This window comes from Centruroides vittatus, unplaced genomic scaffold (genome assembly GCF_030686945.1).
Source record: "Centruroides vittatus isolate TY-2023 unplaced genomic scaffold, ASM3068694v2 contig_2429, whole genome shotgun sequence".
Taxonomy (NCBI): domain Eukaryota; kingdom Metazoa; phylum Arthropoda; class Arachnida; order Scorpiones; family Buthidae; genus Centruroides; species Centruroides vittatus.
Window position 1 is genome coordinate 75,149 of NW_027121529.1, and position 25,301 is coordinate 100,449.

The 25,301-nt window shown below is 31.1% G+C and overlaps 2 protein-coding genes across 2 annotated transcripts in view; one reads left to right on the forward strand and one right to left on the reverse strand.

Annotated features, from left to right (window-relative positions):
• LOC136971269 (BSD domain-containing protein 1-like) overlaps positions 1-1,392 on the reverse strand; it is a 36,847-nt gene extending 35,455 nt beyond the window's left edge. The window contains exons 1-2 of the mRNA XM_067265729.1: positions 1,320-1,392; positions 1,180-1,237 (exon numbers count right to left, since the gene is read on the reverse strand). Coding sequence (XP_067121830.1) covers positions 1,180-1,237; positions 1,320-1,333 — 72 coding nt within the window. The 5' untranslated portion in view covers positions 1,334-1,392. The remainder of the gene's footprint in view (positions 1-1,179; positions 1,238-1,319) is intronic.
• A 2,110-nt stretch (positions 1,393-3,502) lies between these two features.
• On the forward strand, positions 3,503-17,525 carry LOC136971271 (small ribosomal subunit protein eS21-like). The gene is made up of 6 exons (XM_067265732.1): positions 3,503-3,568; positions 3,654-3,713; positions 6,803-6,866; positions 11,977-12,048; positions 13,716-13,771; positions 17,458-17,525. The coding sequence occupies exons 2-6, from the start codon at positions 3,664-3,666 to the stop codon at positions 17,465-17,467; spliced, it is 252 nt and encodes an 83-aa protein (XP_067121833.1). The 5' UTR covers positions 3,503-3,568; positions 3,654-3,663; the 3' UTR covers positions 17,468-17,525.
• Positions 17,526-25,301: the final 7,776 nt, after the last annotated feature.

Consider the following 25,301-nt stretch of genomic DNA (forward strand, 5'->3'; position numbering starts at 1 on the left):
TCGTAAATAATTGTATTATATATGAATCAATGAAATGCCGTGAAAATTAAAATCGGCTTAAATTTTGACCTTTTCTTAAGGCTTTGAGCAGACCGCATTATATCGTTAAGCGAATCAGCATTAAGCGAGGCAGCATTAAGTGGGGTCTTACTGTACTTACAGGTAAAACCCAATTACTTTACATGTTTGTTATAATTAACAAATAACAATAGACTAAGTAAAAAGATTTCTTCTCTTATTATTCTATTGCTGAAATACAACCCATTACGGTTAATGTTATCCTTGGTGCCAAGATGGCGGCTCGTCTCTGATTCCAGCAAGGAAACAGTGGGACACACGTTCTAACCTAACTTAACCTATTCTAATAAATTACCATAATTATTAGCAACCAAATTATTAGAATAGGTTAGGTTAGGTTAGAACGTGTGTCCCACTGTTTCCTTGCTGGAATCAGAGACGAGCTGCCATCTTGGCACCAAGGGTAACATTAACCCAAATTTCATTGTAGCAGTTACAATTTGTATCCATCACAAAGAATCACTGTTAAAATTTAAAACAATACATCTGAAAACATTATACATCAGAAAACAATTAATGTATGTCTAATTAAAATAAATTTTACCATGAATAATTTAAAAATAAAAATCATGTAAGAATTAAAAGCTATAATTTTAATTTGAATTTTTGTCTTTTTAGAATCACAACAGACAAAATAAAATAGTTATATCTCTTCAATTTCATTGTAATACTATTTAAAAATATAACGATTTTATAATTTTAATTTTTAAGCAATAAATATTTGTAACACAGTGCACACTTAATTTCAGCTGTCAGGTTTAATTTACATTCAGGTGAACACATTCAATGATAAGTTGAATATTCGATTGTTTTTTATTTACATTGATTTCACCATATGGACGTTAATAACACGTGCGATTTAATTATAAAAATGATTACATGTATTCTAATAAAACATTTTAATTATAGCAATGATGTTTTTTAACACATAAACGGGTAAAACATCGACATTATTTAATTTTTTCTAATTGAAACGTCTGCGGAAGTATTAATCATTCGTTTGCACGAGGAAATTTTTTAAATCTTTAGAAAATAAAACTTTTAAACACGTAAAATATATTTATTTTAAATTATATGAAAAATAACAAATGCAAAACATACTTTAAGTTTAGCAGTTTCGATCCAACTACTCCACCAAGAACCACTACTCTCTCCATTACTGTTAAAAATTAATTGTATTTTGTAATTAATTTCATTTTTGTTTTAAACATTAAAAATTATTTTAAAACATCGCTGTATACCTTTGCTCGGCCATCTTTGAATGTTTACGTCAAACATCGCCACCTGGTTACAATTAAAATATAAGTAATGCCGTATGTTTAATTTAAAAAATTCTAAATGAATAAAAAATAAATAAAAATATGCTATTGTTTAATTATTTAAATTATAAAATAAATTAAATTATTATTTCATGTTTGGTACACCTATTCCTTCTCTACTCGGAGATTACACGGAAGGAAAAATGGCTGGATAGTGGAGCGGTTAATCGAACAGTCTACTAGATAACGGTCTACCGCTGTTGAGGAGGGGATAAAATCCACACCGTCCCGATATGTCAGGCCCTGTCACTCATTACAATGGCCGCCCTATTACGAGCCTGGTCATCCATGGCCAGGCTCGTAATAGGGCGGATGGCCGAGCGGTCAAGGTGGCAGCCTACGGCTAAGACGGCTGGATGCCCGAGCGGTCAAGGTGGCAGCCTACCGCTCTGGGGGACTTGGGATAGAATTCAGCTGGGTCGTAAAATCTCCAGGAAATTTTCGGAGATGATCCGACGAAATATGCTGGCCAAACCCATAATGAGCTTGCTAAAAGAGTCCTCTTAGTGCCAACAGGGTAAAAAGAGTTTTAAAACGTACTAATGACTGAAGACATGAATTTAACTTTAGTACAGTGTCAAATATCGAGATATTAAAACTTAATGTAAAACATTAAGAAAATACTCACCAGTTAAGATAATCTACCAAATTACCCACTACATGAAATACCGGAAAAGTGAATGATTAAGCGCACATTGATAACATTGAAAAAAATTAGGGTTTCTCAAACAGGATCCCGGTTGTTTTTTAACCCGGGAAATTTTTCTTATCCCGGGAAATCCCGCAAATTTCTTAAAAATTCACTTTTTTCTTATTTTGTGTCAAGGTTGAGGAAATTTTGCAAATAGAAAGTATAATTAACTTATAAACTGTCAGAATACATTTGTATATATTAATGTTAAACCTACTTATTAGTTTTTTAAATTTTTCCTTATTATGGTACGTCACAAATGGTCAATAATCAATATGTAGCTTATTTGTGGGGCAAGACTCTGAAAATTCTTTACTTGTCAGAACCTGTAATATCTGGAATAATTGTGCGTATGCTGTCTTAATTTTTAACCATGCCCAGTAGCTTCAATAATTGCGTAATGCCAGGTTGTGTAAATTGAGCAAGGGTACAAACGAGTATGAAGTCTGCAAGTATGAAGTTTTTCTTCATAAATCTGATTATTAAAGACAAACGAACTGCCGAATTATTGGGCTATGATGTTTCTATTAAAGCAATCGAGGTAGACAAATCAAGAATACTAGAGAACAAAAGAAGTACTACAATCTCGAAAACGAACTAGAAATCTTTCAGGCTACAGGTGAAAAACACATCTGCATTCTCTTAAATGCATTAAACACGATTCCAATCACATCAATTGAATCGGTAAAGGCATTCTCGGTAGCAAGACTTTTCATTACTAAATAAGAATCAGATTGAGTGATCGGAGTATTGACCATCTTTGCTTTTTAAAATCTTATAAAAATTTACAATATTTTGTATTATATTTTATTTAAAAAATCAAAAATTACCTTCTAAGTTAGAAGTTTGATCTAAGTTCATTTTTTTTTTTAATTTTCAACTCAATTCAAAGGCATTTTTGTCGTTGCTGTATGCAGTTTCCAGCAAACTTAATAAATTTTTTCTATTTGTGAAAATTTCTACGTAATTCAAAGGTAATTTTTAATACATATCTTATACAGCATTATTAATATGATTTTGGAGGATGCAGAACGTATTAAATTACTTTAAAAAATGAAAAATAATTAAATCATTTGATTTCATGACATTTTGTATATCTTAAAAATAATTAATTTTGTCCCGGGATTTCCCGGTAACCCGGGAAACAGTTCACTTTTATCCCGGGATTCCGGGACAAGCAAAAGACCCCGGGAAATGAGAAACCCTACTAGAAAGGAAACTAACAATAGAGTTATCGTTGATGTTTGAATTTTTTAATAACAAATATTTTAAAAATATCTAGATATTTAATTCTGAGAAATATTTTAAATATATACATAAATCTATAAAAATTATACAATATTTTTTTCAGATTTTGTAAATTTTTTGCATTATTGTATTATAAATCTTTAGTTATTAGAGGGCGCTAGTTGTAAGTAGCCGCCATTTTTATTTTATTAACAACGTGGTCAGTTCTATCGTTTTTTGTGCTTTGAATAAAGTAAGTAAAATATGGTAAAGAAGTCAATGTAATCCAGGTATTAATCCTTACGAATTTTAATCGGTATCTTGTTTTTTTGTCGTAGGATAAACAAAATGCAAAACGAAGCCGGAGAACACGTTGATTTATATATTCCTCGTAAATGGTAAGTTCTTAGTGTTCCATAAACCAAAATGGAGTTTCGATTCAGTTATTTCTGAGTATCAGGTTTAAAATATAATCATTATAGTATCATATTAAATTAACTTACACGATAAGAAATTGCCTATAATGAAATTTAATAATAAATTGAAAACAATTTTGGTTTCGGAAATTCCAGTGAAAATTTTAAATTGAAGAAATCGTGATTTCTTGGGTTTTTTGGTATTTTAATTTATGTTTCTCATTGTCGCAGAATATTGCAAAGAATTGAATTATTATTTAATTGATTAACATTTAAAGTATTTATGAGGCAGTTAAAACCTTAAGGCTGCTGCAAACTATGCAATACTAGCTGTTACCCGCGGCTTCATCCGCTCAGATTTTGCAATTTGATAGAAATAACCCTCCCTCAGTACTTCACTAAGGTTCTCAATTATTAGTTGTTACTAATTTGGTAAAATTACTGATTTTTGTTTGTTTCAAACTATGGACTGCTAATGCACCTAAATTCAAATTTCAAATATTATGGGATTCTGAGATATAATAAATCTGAGTTTAATTTTTTTTCGAAACATAAATGATGTTATCTGAACTCCCTAAATTTAAATAAATAATAAAATGTAAAAATACAGAGCATTCACAAAGATAAAACATTTGTCATTGCACACCATCAGTAGTCCATCAGAAATTACAGAGATGACCTTCCCTTTTAGGATACTGCTTCTGCAACAAACATGCAAAAATGGTAAAATGTCTTCTGGTGTTTTCGCCACTATCACAATAATATTTTTTTAAAAATTAACAAAGTAAAATCGTGGCCGACGTTTTTCAGACACCATAGTAATTATTTAATTTATAACAGTCTAAATATATAAAATTCTCACACGTGCGACAATCAACTTATGCTAACTTATAACTATTCTTACAATTAAGGAAAATGAAAAAAAGCAAAAGGGATAGGAAAGGAATAGAAATACCAGGTGTTTTTCGTAGTGACGTGCTCTTGGATAGGACACTACTTTGAAACTCCTTTATTCACAACCCTCTTCTTGTTGTAGAGCTTTTGTCTATTCCTGACTTTGTTGTTTGTCCTCAAGGTTTTCTGTCCGTAGTCTATTTTTTCTTTCTAACTTCTTTGGCACCTCTCAATCTCAGATCATCTTTCTCAAGGGCTGTAGCACTCTTTTTCCCTCCTTACTTCTTTGAGGTTTTCACCAAAAGTGACTCTTTTCTCTGTCCGTTTGACCCCAGGTCCCACATAGTCTTTTGTTCTACCTATTTTCACGGAAAAGATAATCTTACCCAAGGGCAAAAGGGTTAGACGGCCACACTTTAATTAAACAAATATGTAATAACAAATTCAAATTTAAATGGTTCGAACATTTGGTTAAAAAATCATAATAGGTAAATATTGTACGTTTTGAAATTAAGTTATTACCGTCAGAAACAAAAAATTGCATCTGAAATAGTACAGTAGAAGCCATTCTTCCGGTTAGACCTTAATGCTCTCCCTCTTCCCCCGCGGGGGAATTTTGAAAAATTGCTTCTTAGTGTGCGTTTCCATGACGTACCCTAACTGTGTACCAAATTTCACCTCTTTAAGTTCAGTGGTTTGCTCTGGGCGATGATGAATCAGTCTGTCAGTCAGGACAAGTAGTTCTATATATATAGATGCAGCAAAATGGTCGAAGCAATTTGGGCCAATCATCCCCTGTTTGATGGCCATTGACTCAATATTACTCTGTCATACCCTTTGATGGAAAGTAGGTGATCTGTTCAATGCTTGTAGGATCCAAGAAGCTTGATTTTTTAGGTGGTGAATGATGAAGCTTATGCGCATTTGAAAGTTTGAGAGAAAGGAGCATGTGCTGTAGACTACAAAAAAGGTGCATGTTTGTGCTTCACGTTTCAGCCCAGTCTTGGCTATGCCGGGATTACAAAACAGAACTATTTGATAGATTTTCTTAGAAGTAACAATATAAATTATTTTATTGAAATTAATAAATCTATCGGGTTCTCTATTTTGTTTTCATTTATATTTTATTTATTAAATTTCTGACAGATAACAAACGGAAGCAGTTGAATTGAACATCATCATCAAAGTTGTTGTCGTTTTACAAAACAAACTACCAAGCAATAGTTTGTAGAGGGATAGATAAAACACTCATTTGTTCTGTAGAATATATCACTAGTGATATCACAAATGGTGAATTTACCTGATAGTCAAAGCAAACTAGTCGCGTGACCTTGAAATTTGCCTCTGATATCTTGTCAAAAGCAATAGCATTGCCTAGTTTACGCTAGCCTTTAGAGCTGTAGACCATGCCTGTAAAAGTAAAAAATGTCAAAGGAACTGATGGTCTACAAGTGATCTTTTGTGAGATATAGTCCACAAAATCAATCTGTAATTTAGGCAATTCTCAAAAATGAGATAAAACTTAAAAGTGAAAAAATCTGAACTAATTTACAAAAAATGCTAAAAATTGTTTTATGGTACTAGAGATGGTTAAAAACTTAATTTTTATTGAAAATTTCATTTAATGTTACTTTAGTAAATTATGAAAAGAATTAAAAATTAATCCTCATAAAAGTAGCTGAAAGATTGTTACATTAGTGACTGCTTATAAGTTCTCAGAATTACATCTCCCTGTATTTTAATGTATTTCTACAATATAGATAATTATGGTGAATCTTTGTGTGTTTCAGGAGCACAATCACTTTATAAATTATACTTCTCAAATTTTAAACATTATTTATTAAAAATAATAGGTTATTGAATATATATTTGTAAACTATATGAAACTATAAAACTGAAAATTTCATATAAAAAGATTAAAATTATTATATAGGTTGTTATTTAATCATTTATGAATTTATATTAGCTGTTAAAGTTTATAATTATAATAATGCACTCAAAATCAAATTACGGTGTGATGATGAAACATTGAAAATGTTTTTCGATGTTTCATTATCACACCGTAATTTGGTTTCGAGTGTGTCATTATAATTAATTCAGTGTGGTGAGTAGTTAATATTAGTTCTTAAATATTATTAAAACCAATATTTAAAATTTAATTTTTTTTTTTAATATAGCTCTGCAAGCAATAGAATTATTCATGCAAAAGATTATGCATCTATCCAGTTAAATATTGCTGAGGTATGATTTTTTGATGAATTATTATTATTTTGAATTATATTTTGATGAAGTATACTATTATACCAGTGTTGGAAAAATGTTAAATTTTCATATTGTTTTTTCATCATAAAAAAAAACTTTTCTCTAAATACATTATTAACTGTGATTGATTTGCATTTTACTGAATATTTATTATTTTAAACAAATTAATTTAGGAATTGGTAACCTTAATTTGAAACATTTAAATGTTTCAAATGACTATGTAATAATGAAAGAAATAATTTTTTTTACATCAGATTTTTATTTGATGAAAGTGGAGCACTGTATTGGTGCTAATTGTTTATCAAAACTTTATTCCAAGGGCATTAAGTATACAATGTACCTTTTTTAGGAGTCTAAATCAAGGATGGGCAACCTTTTTCTATGTAAGGGCCGCATTTCAAAACTTTTGAACTGACGCGAGTCTCATACAAGAGAAAAGAGGAAAAAAAGTCAGTAAATCACAATTATTTATTCATATATAATTATAAATTAACATAGGTATACTTAATTTAGCTTTTGGCACAGATGTAAATATATTGGAAATATTTAGATAAATATTAGTCACTGCTACTTTTAAATTAGATTTGATGTGTCTGTTAGTGGTTTCTTGTTTTAATTTTTAATAAATTTATTGCGGAAAAACTATTCACATATGTAAGTTGTAGAAAATAACATTTGAATTTTTGCTGCATACATCCTTAAGCTGGAAAATTGATATATTTATTCATATTTTATGTGACGTGGGCCACTAAAAATATTTCTCCGGACTGTGGGTTGCTCATCCCTGGTCTAAATAAAACTTCTATGCATTTGGTACATGAATGTAATCTGTATTGATGCATGCTACACTCATGTCGGCTCTATACGATATGTCACAACTGCTATTCAAACTGATTGAAACTTTTGAAAATTAGAACATGGCTACATTCTATATATAGAACAGTTATTTCCTTATACATTTCCTGAAGAGGGCTGATAAAGTAGTGATCAAAAACGTCCAAATACTGAATTTTGGTGTTTCTTTGATGGAAATTTTGCATTTAGGTGTGATTCTCTGCATGTATAGTTCCAGTTTGCTTATACAGTTGTTGTTTTCTGTAAGAATAATTATTAAGCATATCAATTATTTGAAAAAAATTTTTCTGGAATTTATTTTTAAATTTTGAATTCATGTAATTTTTGTAAAGGAAAAGGAAAGATAATTAAAAATTTTAAATAAGTAAAAATTCAGACTAACAAAAATAAAACAGCAATAATAATTTTTGTACTTAAAATAAATTAGCAAAATTTTAATTCTGCTACAAGTTAAAATAACATAGCTATTATCATCAGAATGAAGTTAAACATTTACAAGTCTTGTATTTAATATTAGTTCTATTATACTCATTTATAAATTAGTAATAACTTATTATAAATGTATAACTTTGAAGTTACGGCACTAGTCGTAATAGAGTCGATCTTGAGATACTGCCCTTTATACTTTTAATATCTGACTATGTTTCAGTAAAACACAATAAAATTAATAATTAAAAATATTAATGTGGATATGAATCATATTTGTATATATATTTATTGAAATATTTGATATTTTATTTGAGATAGATAGATAGATAACACTTTATTGCACCAAAAATACATCCGTGCTGGATCCAGCTGGATTCAAAACACTGCTGGATTGCAATCCCTATACATGACATCATTATTTCTGCAGCTTTATTACCATGAAGGATAATCAGTTTTTCTGTTAACAAGAAGACATCCAAGCTTTGATTTTTTGGATTTTGCTGAAATTTTTATCAAATATTAGTGATGAGATGATTAATTGGAAAAATTGAGCAGTTTTTGGGAATCAGAATCAAGTAAATCTCGTCACAATTTCTGATTCTTCCACATTTAATAGAAAATTAATTATTTGTTTCAGTTGAAGATTAAAATGTTTTAAAATTACGATATTAACAATTAAGTATTAGTTTATTGGAAGCTTTCATGTTGACAAAGTAGAGAGCATGGAAGCCCCATACACAAGGTGACATCTGTCATGGCAGATTATTTTTTCATGTAGACATTTTCAGAGTGATGAGAGATTGCACTAACTGTCTCCATTTTAGGGGAAATAGGGTGATATTAGGGTTGCCACTTGGCCTGTATTGGGTCAGTTTAACTGGCAATTTCAAATCAAGGCCAGCAGTCAACAAAAATATTTAAGTGTTGGCAAAACAGTTTAAAATATAAATATAATATAATTATATTTATATTTTAATTGAAAAAATATTATATAAAATCATTTTTAATATTTTGTATGTTTACTTATAACGATAAAATGCTTGAACAACACTTTAAATTCCTTCTTCAGCAACTGTTCAGGAAGACAGTTTGAGTCTTGTTAAACCTTACAGAGATCTATGAAAAGGGATCTTAAACTGTCATTGAAATTAATTAAAGTGTTGTTGAAAAAGTATTCAAGGTTTTCAAGCTAAATTAGTTTCAGCTTATATAAAAGTGTTTTTGTTATGATTCACAATGATACTGTGAATCAGAATTGCATAAATTGCATTTGTTATAAGTAAAAATAATTGTTTGCAGTTTACTGCTGTTTTGAGTTAAAAATTTATTTTTCTAGATGACAGTCTAGACCAGTGATTTCTCAAACTTTTTTGATCCACTGCCCCCTTTGTCCATAAAGTTACACCCAACGCCCCCTAACTCATTTTCTCTTGTGTGAGAAAGGATTGGAAATATTCTTAGGAAAACTTTTCTATGAATCTCACACTTTGTGCCCTTACCGTACATTGTTCTCAACATCTGGAAACCATTAAACGCAATGTTTCCTCTTATCCGTTTAACAGAGGAAAGGGAACGGCTGTCAGTGACCCCAACTTTTGCCTTTGGTCACCGTTCAGTACCCTGCCTCCAGCACCCCCTAGATTTACTCACCGCCCACAAGGGGGCGTTATCACCCACTTTGAGAAATGCTGGTCTAGACATTCATGGCTCGAGTGAGTAAATTCAAGAATTGGTTAACTCGTCATGAGCATACGTTGCATCATTTGCTGAAACTCGTTTAGTGTTAAACATGATGGAAATAAAGCATTTATAAGGCATACCAAAAAGCATGAAAAAGAAGCACATTTCCTTATTTACCTTCCCCCTCCTCGATCATTGCATTGGCTAACAAATCAGTTTCCAAAGATTAGATGACATGATGGGAGAGTTTTTTGAGTAAAAGGGAATTAGCTGTAATTTCTTTGAGGGTAGTGTTGCAATATTAACTTTATCTGAAATAAGATTACAAATTTGTTTTGTAGTACACAATAAAAGCTTGCGTATCCACTTATGAATAGAGTTTTTAGGTGTTTTTTTTTTTGAAAGATTGATTCTGGATTTCCCAGTCATTTTCCGTCGAGCTTGATGTTTATTAATTAATAAATGTACTGTGCTCATAATGTAAATCATTAATTTTTCTAAACAAAAATAAACTTGAGAAACTATTAAAAAAATCAGAATGGACAATTATATTGGAATTGGGAATTTTTAGCAGAATCAAAATTGGGAGAAATTTTGGTGCCATCATGATGGGATGATACCAAAATTTCTCCTGATTCTGAATATCAAAGGTCATTTTAAAAGTAAAGAACGTTTGTTTCTCTAGATATTTTTATTTAAGATAATAAAACAAAACTTATTTTACAAGACATATGATACCTTAGCTATTTTTCTATGTAGTCGCCATACAAATTTAAACATTTCTCGTAGTGTACCACCAGTTTTTCTATGCCTTCTGCACACTCAGTTATCTCCAAGTTCTTGAACCAGTTATTAATGGCCTTTTTCAGTTCGTTGTCACTTCCATAGTGGTTCCTAGCCAAAAAAATCCTTTAATTTGGGAAAAGATGGTAATCACCCAGAGCCAAGTGTGGACAATAAGGAAGATGTTAAAAAACTTCTCACTTAAAACTGCTGAAACAAGTTCTTTGTCAACACAGCATTATGTGGACATACATTATCCTGAAGATGCCTCTGGACAACAATTGCCAACAATTTGTTTTGAATGGTGCGGTGTAGTTGGTGAAGGGTCTGACAATAGGTTGCTGCATTTATGGTCTCCATTCTAGGCATGTAGTAGATGAGTAGGACACCCTTTTGATCCCAAAACACTAGCCATAACCTTTTTGGTGCTCAGAATTTGTTTGGCTTTTTTTTGTTTTTGGTCTTGTTGGGGATCCGGAATGATGCCATTCCATTGATTGGTGCTTTATTTCTGGAGTTTTATGCAAAATTCAGGTCTCATCATCAGTAACAATGTTGTTCAAAAACTCCTTGCCATCCTTGTACCAACTGAAAAAAGTCAGTGCAGCTCCCATCTGGTTTTGTTTGTGTTCATCTCAAAAGTTGAGGAACCCACCTGGCGCACACTTTTCTGTAGCCTAAATCACCACTAACAATGCCATAAAGAACTGTTCTTAAAATTCAGGAAAGAACAAAGTGAGTCCATCTATAGTGAGACGTCTATTCTGTTGAATTTTTTCCTCAATCCTTGATTTGAGTTCGTCAGTCACAAATGAAGGTCAGCCCGAGTATTCTTCATCATGAATATTCATTTGCCTGCCATTAAACATGATGCACCATTTTCAAACTGAATCTTCATTCATCACATTACCATAAACCTCGGTTATCTTTCTGTAAATTTCAATAGAGTGGACTTTTTTCACATTCAAAAAGCGTATTACACTATGAACCTCACACTTGAAGGGATCTTTAATTTTGTCACTTATTTTAAAGTCACACTATAAATAGTAAACGACCGTTGTGGCTTGCTGTTAGCATCAGACTGACAGGAAGGAATGGGAAGGTCCATGATGTGGCAGTGGGGGTGGTGGGAGAACTGCACGGCTCGTGGATCAGAACATTCTTTTCTTTTAGAATGACCCTCATATGTTCTCAGTTTAATTTGTACTGATAATCAATAAAATAAGGATCAGTAAATTTCTTAAATTAATCAGAAATAAGTTTTTACTGTTATTTTTTTTGCATTACATGAAACTAAATTTGAAATAGTTGATAGTTTATAAATGAAAACATCTTTTTGTAGGTTGATGAAAATACAGGTAGAGTTACAGGTACAAACAAAGCCTATGCTATATGTGGAGCAATTAGACGAATGGTGAGTTCTTATTTTATGGCTGACTAAAAATTAAAAATTACAGTGTATCCACTCAAAATTTTAAGTTTTGATGTTCATTTGTCTTGAATATAATGATTAATTTTTATTACCGTATCATATGTATTCTTTCTGATAAACAACAATCAAAAAAATTTTCTCAGTTTTTCTTACAATTTCAGAAGGTTTACAGATTACATAGTAAAAATAATAACAAATTTACCTTTGTGGAAAATAAATTGAATTAATTTATGATAATTAATTAATCTGGAATTAACAAAATACAATACAGTAGAGAGTCGTTATTCAAACCCCGTATCCAAACTCACGGTTATCCGAACGATTGTCAGTCGGACTGTGTCGTGCTGAATCGAACGTTTTTGATACTAGATTTACTTCTAAAGTATAATTTTCATGTTTTTTATATTCTTCAATATATTTATTTTGTTTGTACAAAATAAAGAAATAATTTTTAACGATACAATAGCCTCGATTATTATTATGAAAATTTTCGTTAGGCTTAAAATCGACGAAAATTCAACAAAAGCGACACGACAACACGGAGAAAAATTTGAACATCGGACAGGTTAATATATTTTTTCGTACATAATCGGTTATCGAACAAACCCCAGTCCCAATTGATTCGGATTAACGACACTCTACTGTACATTTCTCCCTTGATTTATGCAGAGTATTTGTTTCACCAGTTTCACGTGGTTTTTTTTATCTGGTAGAAAACAATGTAAATTTAGTCTGTCAGTATAGAAAACAATATGTGTGAGAAAAGCCTATGTATATTATTAAAAAAATATATTACATTAATTTTGTACATAAAAATATATCTTTAATTTTTTTAACATGCTGATCACATCTTTCACTTTTTAACTCCCAGTCTAAACTGATCAGTGTTAGATAAGAATTTTAACTAACTTTGCATTTTAAAACATGACCTATCATAAAATGTAATTTATATGACTATGCCTGTTTTACCCAAGATAAGCATTATTTACTTTTATCTTATTTAGGTATTTGAGGGTTTTTGTTTTATTTAATTATCTGTAACATGTTACTTTTAAGGTACACTTGGTAAAACTGTGATTTTTGTAATAGCTTGACTAATATTAGTTTATAATTCGTAGATACAAATTAATAGTGAAATTAAAGTTTTTATTACTTGACAATTTTTGAACGTGATTTTATGAATTAATCAGTTCATAATCAGAATCAAGATTGTTTTGTGCATAGTGGAGAAAAGTAATTTATTATCACTTTGCAGAGATGAATCAATCAAAACAAAGTCAAAATGATATAAAAAGTAGTCAGCTAAGAATTTTTGACCTAATATTATTGATTTATAATAAATTTAACAAACTTTTTGATCATGTAAAACTGAGGCTGTGTATAAATCATACTGCATAAATTTAGGAATGAATGTATTTACTTACTGTAAAGATTTCTTGTTTAAAATATACTTTGTACTAATACATGTTTATAAGAAAAAGTATACCTAAGCATAAAGCATTTTTGTTTTATGCTTTCAAATTTCTTAAACTATAATTCCACGAAAATGGCAATGCAAGATATCCAGTATGTTTAATTTTCATATTTGAATTTAAAATATATTTATTTATAAAATGTTAATTATAATTTTTAATTACTAATTTGTTTAGGGAGAATCCGATGATTGCATAAACAGATTAGCTAAAAAAGATGGTATTTTACCTAAGTAAGTAGAGTAATGTATACAAATTTTTGTGTAGTATGTAACTTAGAATATTCTACAATTTAAATTAGAAATTAAACTTTTAATATCATCAATAATGTTAAAAAGATAATTAAAAATAAGGAAACATTAATTCAATTGGTACAGATAACAAGAATATTAAATAATGAACAATTTTTTAATTAAATGATGGCTGAAATTTTTAATTGCATTTCTAATTTATTTCATTTAAAATATATGCATTCCATCTAAAATTCTTGCCCATGTACTGTACAGTACATCATACTTTTCCTGTTAGCAATAGTCATGCTGATCATGTATCTAACTCGTCTCATGGGAAAATTTTTGAATCAAAATAACTTGACTTCTGGTTCAAACCCAGAAGTTCTTATATACTTAATTTGAGGCTTCCTGCCCTTAAGCTTTCCATATCTGGTCTCTGCTATCTGATGGTCTGGCTTTCATCTATCTAACTCCATTCTTGAGATTAGGGAAGGGCAATCAGTCAGTTGGACAGATGACAGTGGTAATTTATAGGTCTAAAATTCTTTTCAAATTGCAGCCCAATAATATGATTACTTAAAAAGCTACCCTTTCTTGTTTCCTTTTGCTTTGAAATATGATTTTATGAATGGCTGTAGTTATTATTGAAATATTGTATTATATATGAAAAATAATTTTTTGCTTGCTATTACATTATCCTCATAATGAGAGATTTTTAAAACAGTTTTCATGCAACTGAAACAATGTTTTATTTGTGTCACTTTAGTTTCCAGTTTTTCTTTATCAGAAAATCTAGTTTGATAGTGTATAACATTTATATAAAAACATTGAAAAACTAAATAATCTTTAAAATGGTATTGACTGTGCATAATTTTCTTATCCCTTCAGTACATAATCACCCCCTCCCATCATAATACCCTGTGGGAATTTTATTCTTTGCTTGCAACAGATGGAACTGTGGGTTTCATGTGTCCTCTATATGCAAAGACAACTGTTCAGTGTCCTATCTCACTTGTAGTTTTTTATTTTTTTATTTTTTGCTGTGCCAAATTGAGTTGTGGTTTAAAAGCCTGATAATATTGCCCAAATTTTTAAAATTACATTCCTAGTTTGTTCACATGATCTTTGACATTGATGATTGTGAAATGTTAAAGGTTTTGATACTATTGGCCAGCTTCCAACCCTCAGCAGCCATCTGACTAACAAATTCTCTAATTTTCTCTGAATCATTCTGCTCTCTTACCCATCTTGGTCTTTTGATTGTATCCAACACACTGGGTTCTGGTAGAGAAACTTCACTGACTTCGGCGTTAAACTATTTCTTTTTTATTATCACAAGCACTTTCGACGAGTTTATTATCGTCGTCTTCAGGTGAAACGAATTATTTTAAAAAACGAACGTGCAGAATGTTCTAAGGAGAACAGAATTTTTGAATTCAAAAACAGGCATCCGGTAATTCCGTTACGAACGCGCAAAAAAAGATGTTAGCATGTTCGAAAATCATAAATCTACGGTGCGGGCGGCGCATGCGTGGAACTGACACCGCGATGGCGATACGATGTTAGGCGCGTTTCGTTGTTTAAGCGCCGATATAATGCTACCCACACTCTGGGTAGATCTAGAGTGGGGATATTACATGCTTCCGTAGTGGCTGTGAGAAGCGCTTCCCAGATGAGTACAAGCTTTCGATTGTTGCAACACTTTATTATTTCCGTTCTGGACCACAGAGGGTTGTAGCCTTGCTCGAGAACTTTTTTAGCGAGCTCTGTGGTATATTTTCCCTTTGCTACATCATCCTGATGCTCTGCTAGACGGGAAGCGAGCATTCTTGTTGTTGCTCCTATGTATCTTGTGCTAGCTCCCGTTTCCGGATTTTCTAGGTGTGTTGCGTAGACTCCTGATTTTTCTAAAGTAGTTAGCTTGTCACGATCATTGCAGATGCACCTACGTAGGTTTGGTAGAGGGGTTATAGGTAGATTGTAGTTGTACCGCCGAAAGATGCGACTGATGCGTATAGAGGGTGGTCCGAGATACGGCAACGGAATCTGGATCGTGGATGTTTTTTCTTTTTTGTGCAGCGTGGTACGTGGGAATAGGGACTCCTTTACCTTGCGGAGTACATGCTCGTATTTGCCACGCGTGAATCCTGCACGAGATACCGCTAGTCTGACGATGTCTAATTCACTTTTTATTGCTATCTGCGTCGACGGAAGTAATAGCGCCCTTCTAACAAGTGCAGCAATGGCGGCATTGATATATCTCGACGGTTGGAAAGCATCTGCTGGGATAATAGACGGTAACTCGTTAGATTTGTGATGAACTGCAAACTGCGGCCCCTCAACCGACTTTTTTATGCACAAATCCAAGAATGTTATTGATTCATCCTGCTCTTTCTCCCAGGTGAAACTGATCGTGGGATATATGCTTGCTAGTTGCTGCACAAATTTGAAAAATTCCTCCTCTGTATTCTCCCATATTATTAAGATATCGTCGACATAGCGCAGATACAGTGACGGATAACTGATGGCAAGAGGGGAGTGGAAGATTCTACGCTCGATTTCTCTCATAATGAGCTCAGCTAAGACTGCAGATAGCGGGGAGCCCATAGGAACTCCTTGCCTTTGCAAGTAGATGTTCTTGTTGAAAAGGAAATAGTTGTGCTCGGTGATGAAAGTTAGGGCGTCACGTATGTCTAGCACCTGTTGTATGTTAAAACCTTTTCTGATGATCAATGCGTTGGCAAGCATTACGGCCTCGAAAACAGGCACAGATGGGTATAATGACACCACATCCAATTTGTAGAAAGTATAGGAGCTTTGGGGCGTTCCACTTGTGCTGGAAACAATGGCGGACTTGGCAGCCACAGATGATGGGGTAACGTACGGTGAATCTGGAAGGAGTTCATGCAAGAACTTTGCGAGCGCCTTTTCTAGGTAATATGTAGGATGCGATCTCTTATTTACTAGCGGACGTAGCGAAATCTAATTAATAATTTGGGGAGGGATGTATGACATTATCCAAGAAATATATGTACATAACTGACAAGTTTCATAGCAATTGTTTGAACAGCCTAGGTGTGCATAGCAAACGAACAAACATCTTTATTTATAAATATATTATATGTATATAAAATAATGGAGATTATTATAATTCAACAAAAAGTACACCTTTTAAGCTTTTATTATGTAAATTTTATATCCTATTGTAATTGAAAAATATCAGACTTCATAATGGTTCCCTTAATCTCCTTTTGAGACTGGGAAAGTTAAGCAAGAGCGCCTTTCCATCATTTTTGTTGCGTTTTGCCCATAGTAATTTTTCAGAACATGATTATTTAATTACCACGTTTCCACAGGAAATACTTAATATATACAAGTAATGGCTGAAAATGGATTAATATAAAAATTTATGTGCATGAATTCAAATGTTTTTGCATATATGGATACAAATTACAATTTCTAATTTTTCTGTTATCTATAATTTACGTACAGTATGTATTTACAATTGTTTAAAAATGAAAATTGCCATTTTATTATTTTATGTATTAGATTATGGCTTAATGAGAAGTAAACTATTAACTAAAAGTTTTTTAGTATTTGAAATTAATTTTAAATTCTGTTTATTATAAATCATTTAATAATAATGATAAGTAATAATTTAGAATCATTGTTTTTTCTTTTTTCAGGTCATTTTGAATGGGTCAAATGTAACCACATAATTGAACATTTGTTATAATAAAATGTTTGTGGTATATGTCATGTGTTATTATTTCTTATTTGTGTTGTTTTAAATATTTCAGTCCTAATTAGTTCACATATATACTCTGAAAATATTTCGGAGTACAGTAGAGCATCGATTATCCGACCCCCGATCAACCGTCACATCGGTTAACCAACCGCGTTCTAGTCGGCAAATTCAATGTGCCCGATAGTGATGTGGCGCTGCAATATTTGGTATGTCTTGGCTACTTTAATATTATTTTTGTTATTGTTTTTTTTTGCATGTTTTAGCTGTCAACAATGGCTTGACCATGAAAGGGAGGCCAGTATTTAAACCAGGCTTAATTTTCAATTTTTTTCTTTATTTTTGTATTTATTTTGTGCAAAATAAAGAAATAATTTTTAACAATACAATAGCAACGATTATTATTTTAAAAAAAAATTTTGTTAGGCTTAACATCGATGAAAATTCAATGCGAAGTAGGTTAATAGCGATATACTAATATACTAATTACATGGGATATACTAATATACTAATAATGTATTTTTTCATACTTTTCGGTTATCCACCAACCCAGTCCCCAATTGAGTTAGATAATCGATGCTCTACTGTGATATTGACCACATTAAATGGTTTAATAGCTGGAAAAAATGAAATTTTTAATGGTTAAATTTGATTTCTGAACATTTATGTTTTTACATTTTAAATCATAGACAATTAATCATATGTTAAATAATAATTGCTTTTATTAAAATTTCACCTAAATAAATTATAAAAATGATCTGATGATATATTTTTGAGAAGTCAAAACATTTTTATGTCGTAATTTAAATATTTATTTTCAGTTCATCACAGAAAATTCTTGATGAGACTGCTTATTGAAATAATAGAGACTTATTACTTTGAAACAATGGCAATCAGTTTTTTTAATAATAAACTTTTAGTTGGCTTTTGCTTTTACAAGAGGAAGGAAGCAAACATGTTTGTCTTATACATAATGTATAAACTTTTTTACAAATATATAAAATATGTTTGAACAAAATTAATAGATAATAAACTTATTATAGAGTTTTAGTGAAAAATTGAAAGAACTATTACATTATATAAGGTGGTAACAGCTGCGGATCCAGACGTCTCACGGGGGTGATGATAAGAAGGTCGGCACCCTGACAGTCGGGGCGCGTTTAATGTTAAATCAAAGCATATATATCCAAACAGCCCAATAGACTAAAAAGTGTAATGTAATTATACCGTATAAACGCAAGCACCTAATCCTAACGTGATTCACGCGTGCTCAGGAGATTAACTAGTGCTGATTTATTTGTATTGAATAATAAAAAAATCAAGAAGCAGCATGCTGTGTATAATCTAGGTTTACCAAACGTCCTACTTTGGGAGAACATGTCCTACAATTTGACTCCAGCCTCTGTCCTCCCTTTGAACAAAAGCAAAAAGTGCCCTACTTTTTGAGGAGTGGACATGGGAGACTACACTCACCCATCTACCCTGAAAGTGACACATGGGTCAATCACAAACGTCTAGAGCCCTGGTAAATCTTAGTTCTAAATTATGCTGCTATGGCAAAAAGCACCAATTGTGGGAACTGGATTTGTCAGTTTCAATAATTATAGTATAATCATAGAGTATTAGTACTGATACAATATCAGTACTAATGCTCTTTATGATTATACTGTAATTATTGAAACTGTACTAATTGTGGCAGGCAGATAAAAATAAAATTACACCTAAATTAGTTATCAATTATTGGACTAATGAAATCTTGTATTGTATTGTAGTTTCCTCAGGCCAACATCATTAAATTAATTTTGTGCTGATTTTCATCCATAACTCATTCTGATCACCAAAAGTTTATATTATTCGGTGTAAAATTGATTATTGTATTTTAAGTTGATTTTAGCGATGTTGGTTTGAAAAAAAAAGGCAACGAGAAAAATATTTAGGCATTGTATCTCATAGAAGTCAGCTGAGCAGGGAAGCAAACAGAAGGATGTCAATTTATCAACAAAATATTTCACACCATACAGACATTTGTGGTTTGCAGTGTCACATCTCACAACGATAGAAAATGCATGTCTTCACGCGAAAGGCCCGCTTTCGTACGATTCGGGTATAGGGGAAGATCGGGTAGTATCGGACACCTAAGCTTCTATATTTTTACAGCTCAATTGGACCAAATTACATTCCATACAAAACTTTATTGATTTATAAAAACACCTATTAAAACTCATTTTTCTAAGATAAAAATATTAATATGAATAATTTTTTTACACTTTTCACACTTATTACATTTTAATCAATTTTACTTGTGGATTTTTAAAATTATTATTTAAATCAAATTAAATTAAAAATTACATTGTTTAAACAATTTTAAAATCAAACGAGCAATTATTTGTTGTGGCATCTTCACAATGCCATGCTGAAATTTTTAATCATATTTTTATTTATTTAATTGAAAATATATGCTCTTCATTTCAAATTAGTACTGTAGTGTCTTTTGCGGCCAATTGTGTTGTTTGCTTTCAAAAAGTCCTAATGTCCTTACTGAACGAAAAGATATGGCCAGATGGCCGAGGCGGTTTAAACTTTAATCTGCCGCTTTGGCCAAAAATCCAACCAGACGAGCAATTCCCGAACAAATTTTCGTGAGTTGTGTATCCCGGATTTGTCAAGTCCTATCCCTCACCACCCGGCCGCCCTCAACGTGGGCCTAGCCGAACATATAATGGGTAGGATTAAAAAAGTCCCACAGGGTGAAAGAATCAAAAATAGACTATGGCCAGACGTAACTATCGTCGATGATTGCAGGAAACTATCGATTCATCGACTATCAACGGTTTTGAAGCCATTGTACTACTACTCGGTTCAAGATGGTTAGTTGGGTTGGGTTTCCACAAATCAGAAACTCTTGTTACTAGTTCACTGTTGTGTCGTTTCCTCTTTTTAAAGAATTGAAATGGTCAGTGACCAATCGGTAGTAAGATCCGAAGTTTTCATTGGTCTGCTTCCTATGGAATTCACCGAAAAAAACATTGTATAGAATCAAACAATATTTTTTACAAATAAGCCTTAAAATGTCAGCTGTCGAAAATATATAATGAAAATGTGGTTTAAAATAAAATTGGCTGGTAAAAATACATCTAATTCCCTCTAAGTAATAAAAAAACGAAAATTACTTTTCCGAAACAACCCAATATTATATATTTTATATACATTATACTTTAAAAACAATAATCTTTAAAAAAATTGTAAATTTCTTTAAAAATAAACGAGTTTTTAAAAAACAACTCTTTTTTATCCGATTTCGAAATGAGCGAAGAACTGAGATGGACACCTTAAAAATTAACAAATATTTCTTACTTTATTGTTCCATTATTATCCAAATTATCCAAATGCATTTCACAAAATCGTTTGCCTCTTCAGTGGATATTACACCTTTACAACACTGTTACATTTATATTCTATCAAACTATCCCAGCATGCATCTACAGATAAACCAGTATTCAAATTGATAACATTTGCATAACTTTTGATGCAATAATGTTCAACGATGCGTCTCGTTACAATATTTTCTATTTTATACAATATCTTAATATTATTTCTATTTATGATACAATTCTTATTTTTACAATGTTGATGCCACGGAGATTCGGTTCTTTTTAGTCGAATTGCCGCTTCATGCTCTTTAATTCGCTGTTCAAGCTGTCTTCCTGTTTCGCCGACATAGATTTTACCTTCTGGACATGTGCATATTAATTTGTAGACGACTCCCGCTATTTTCAAAGGGTCCCTTGAATGTCCTACCATTCCTCTATTCACCACATAAATACTTTTGCTTAATCTATTTTTCTGTTCACCCACTAAGTTGACAGAACAATTTTTAAAGTTATTTTTATATTTTTCAAAAAATTTTTTAATATATGGAATTTTAATGTATAAATTATTACTTTTCTCTTTTTTTACATTATATCTACTGATGGTATAACAATTGTACCACTTACGTATTAATTGTTGCGGATAATCGTTAAGCAAATATTTTTTAAACAGGTTTTCAGTTTCAAGTTCTATATGCTTCTGCAATGTTGTTCTATTAAAAATTTTTCTTAGTTCCATCAGAAAAACGTTTCTTTTTATACCTAAAGAACAGTACGATTTATAGTTGATTACTTTATCATTATTACAACTCTTTGTATACTTACGAAATAGTAGTGTTTTTTCCTGTCGTGTGATTGTAACATCTAAATAGTTAATTTCATTATTTCTCTCTTCTTCGTAGGTGAATCTAATATCATTGTTTAAACTGTTTGCATAAGTTTCAATGTTTTTGGCTGTAGTAATATTGGAATCATACAGGATCAATATGTCGTCTACATACCTGGCATAAAAGGAAATACCTTGGAACTGGAAAATCTTTTGATCTAGTGATGTCATGCATATATCTGCAATCTTCGGGCCTATAACGGACCCCATTGCTATCCCATCTTTTTGTTGATAAAAGTCTGTAGAAACTGAAAAATAGTTGTTTTTAAAAGCAAATTGTATAAATTCTAAAATATAATTAGGTAAACAATAATTACTTAAACATTCTGAAACAAAATTCCACTTAATTGATGGGTACATTGATTTCACATCCAGACTCATAAGTCTAAAGGATTCTTTACTTTGACCATATAACAGATGCGAGGTTAACTGATCTGTATTTTTTAAACTGTATCTAGATTCTGGTATACACTGTAAAAAATTTTTAATATAATGTTCTAAATTATATAATATAGAATATTTAAAATCCACAAGAGGTCAATAAACATTTCCTACTTTATGAGTTTTAAGTTTAATATTAAGTTGCGGTGTACGTATCTTGTTAAAATCCATTATCTTTTTATAATCTTGGCTTGGACAATTCTTTCTTATACATTTTCATCAACTTTGTTAATCCTTTTTTAATATCTTCGATTGGATTATTATGTAGCTGTTCATATTCATCAGTAGATACTATTTCTTTTTTCTTTAATTGTAAATCTGAATTCGTGATAATTATGAGTGCGTGAGATTTATCTGCTTTAATGATAGATAATTGTTTATTTTTAAAATATTTTATTAATCTATTCATCTTACTAGTTATATTAATTGCTTTTTTATCTACTATACAATCTCTATACGCACCTTTTCCTTTAAACTTGTGAAGATCTTTACTTAAATGTATTCTCAACTGTTTTTTATCTTCCGGTTTTCATGGGATTCGTCGAATGGCACTCTCTATTTCGGCCACAACTTCAATTTACTTTGAAAAAATGGGCATGTTCATGTTATCTCCATATGACAATAACCGTAAGTAATCATTCGGGACATCAACGCTTGTTAAATTTATAATTAATTTATTTAACCATTCTTCTTTATCTGCTATTGAAGGGTAATCAAATTTTTTCGTTAATTTAATACTCTTTTTTACATTATACTGATCATTAGTATTCTTATTATTACTATTTTTGTTATTACTATTTCTACTATTATCAGTTTTCTTCATTAATTTAATTTTTTTAGATAATAAATACATCCTGTTTACCTTTTTTCTTTATGACAGACTTTATAATTGATCTTTCTATCTTGACTATGTCACCATATCGAATCGCTGTCTTGATAGACTTCGGTAGCTGTAATGTTATAGGCGTATGCTGTTCACGTAAAAAACATTTAAAGTAATTTCTATCGGTCTTCAATCTATCCATCTTCAGCTTCAACTCCTCTCATTCCCATCCATTGATCTGATTATACTTATTACATAATATAACTTTAATGCTATATTTATTATGTTAATGCTTCTTTTCCAAAAAGCATATCTTCATGATTAAGGGAAGAAATTGAATCAGAGGAATACAGTTTCTCAGAAGTAAAATACTCTAGCATTTTATGTGAAGGGACAAATTTTTTGCAACATATATTTGAGGACAAAAGTTGTGATTTAATCCTAATAATTGCATCTAGAAGAGAAAGTTGCATTCTATTCCTTGCCTTATTCTTAAAATGAGTTAAAGTGAAAATACCCTCTCTACTGTAGCATTGCTAATGGGTGTTATTAGGCAATTGAGGGCGAAAGTCGCAAATTCTTTGAATTTGGGGATTTTGTAATATTTTTTGCCAAAAAAGCTCACTTTCATTAGGGTATTCCACATTTCTTAAATTGCTCTTCGTCTATCCAATTGACAAAAGGTAATTTCCTGTATTGCTCTTCAATCATATTAAGATTGTCTTGTGCTAAATTCAAAAATGGCAATTCAGAAAACTTTGGTCATAAAGCTGATTTAAAATTATATTTGGGCTTAATTGCGCTAGATCTTGAAATAAATTCATTGCCGATGGAAGCCTTTGTTGAACTTAATTTAAAGCCTCTTCTAACATGTGAAAACACCTTTCCTTGATAGAAATTATTGCTTGATTTTTCATCATTTATTTACTTGAAGGTATTTATCTCATTCATTCAAAAAATTCATTCCAAAATCAACTTTAGAAATACTTTTCTTATGATTACCATCATAAAGTCTACTTTTTAAAGTTTTGTAGTGCAAAATAAATTTTCATGCAACTGATAAGGGTCTGCTTTATTTTCTTGAAAAAGGCCATTTAACCTTCCAAATTCTTGAACTATTGGAGTTGCAAAATGGAAATAGAGATAATTAGTCTGATCCAAGATCATTTCTTTTAATAATAGACAACTTAGAATGCCTACTGGAAAAAATAAAATCAGATTTGTTAAAAAATAAAATTATCATGATGTTATTTGAAAAAAGCCAAAAAGCCAAACAAAATTTTTGACGTCAGTCAGACTGAAAAAAAGCCAAATTTCGCAAATTTGGCATCAAAAAAGCCAATTTGGCCAACCTGCTGCAAACCATGACGTCGGACTACGGTCATCTCCCGGAGGCACTGTTGCCACGTCTACCGATTTTGAATCCGGTCTACCGATCTACCGATTGAAGCACCAAATCTACCGAAAAATTGACGATAATTCAAAAAAGAAATTTTTATTCAATGTATCTAAAAATTATCAATAAAACATCTTCTTTGTATCTTCATTCTTATATATTGTAAAAGACTTTATTGCAATACATTAAAGAAATTATTTAGCTATAGAAAACATGTCATCATTGGAGCAAAAGTCATCGCTTCAATGACGCAACTGAACCTTACAGATGAACTGATTAAATTTTTTCGACTACGTTGTTTGGATTTTTACATTGAAGGCTGCACCCAAATTACTGTTAGATTTCCTCTTAAAAACAACTCTATAAAAAAATTTAGTTTTTTGAACCCAACCGTTGTTAAAAGTAGGACTATACATACAATTACAGATGTTGCTTTGTTATTTCCTAATCTCATAACTGATCGCGAGCTTCAAAGTTTAGATTCCGAATGGAGACTATTAAGAAATAATCAAGAAATACAGTCGTTTAGCAATGATGTTCAAGTTTTCTGGCGAAATATTAAAACTATTACTCTGGGCGATGAAACTCTTGTTTTTCCAGTGTTGTCTCGTTTTGTTGAGAATATCTTGTGTCTGCCTCATTCTTCAGCTAATGTGGAAAGAATATTTTCGTCAATAAATCTGTTAAAAACAAAACAAAGAAATAAACTGAGCTCTGAAACAATCACTGGCTTACTTCTCACTAAACAATTAGTTGGAAAAAATTACTGTTACGATTTTCCTGTGAAAGATAATTTAATTTCAAAAATAACAAATAGAGTGTTAAACAACACAGAAACGGAAGATATCGAATAATAATAATTATTATTAAT

What these genes read in the sequence shown, in the direction of transcription:
- LOC136971271 (XM_067265732.1), top strand. Translation starts at nt 3,664, where the DNA reads ATGCAAAACGAAGCCGGAGAACACGTTGATTTATATATTCCTCGTAAA. An exon ending in TTATATATTCCTCGTAAATG is followed by an intron (nt 3,714 to 6,802) that starts GTAAGTTCTTAG and finishes TTTTTAATATAG; the next exon opens with CTCTGCAAGCAATAGAATTA. An exon ending in TCCAGTTAAATATTGCTGAG is followed by an intron (nt 6,867 to 11,976) that starts GTATGATTTTTT and finishes ATCTTTTTGTAG; the next exon opens with GTTGATGAAAATACAGGTAG.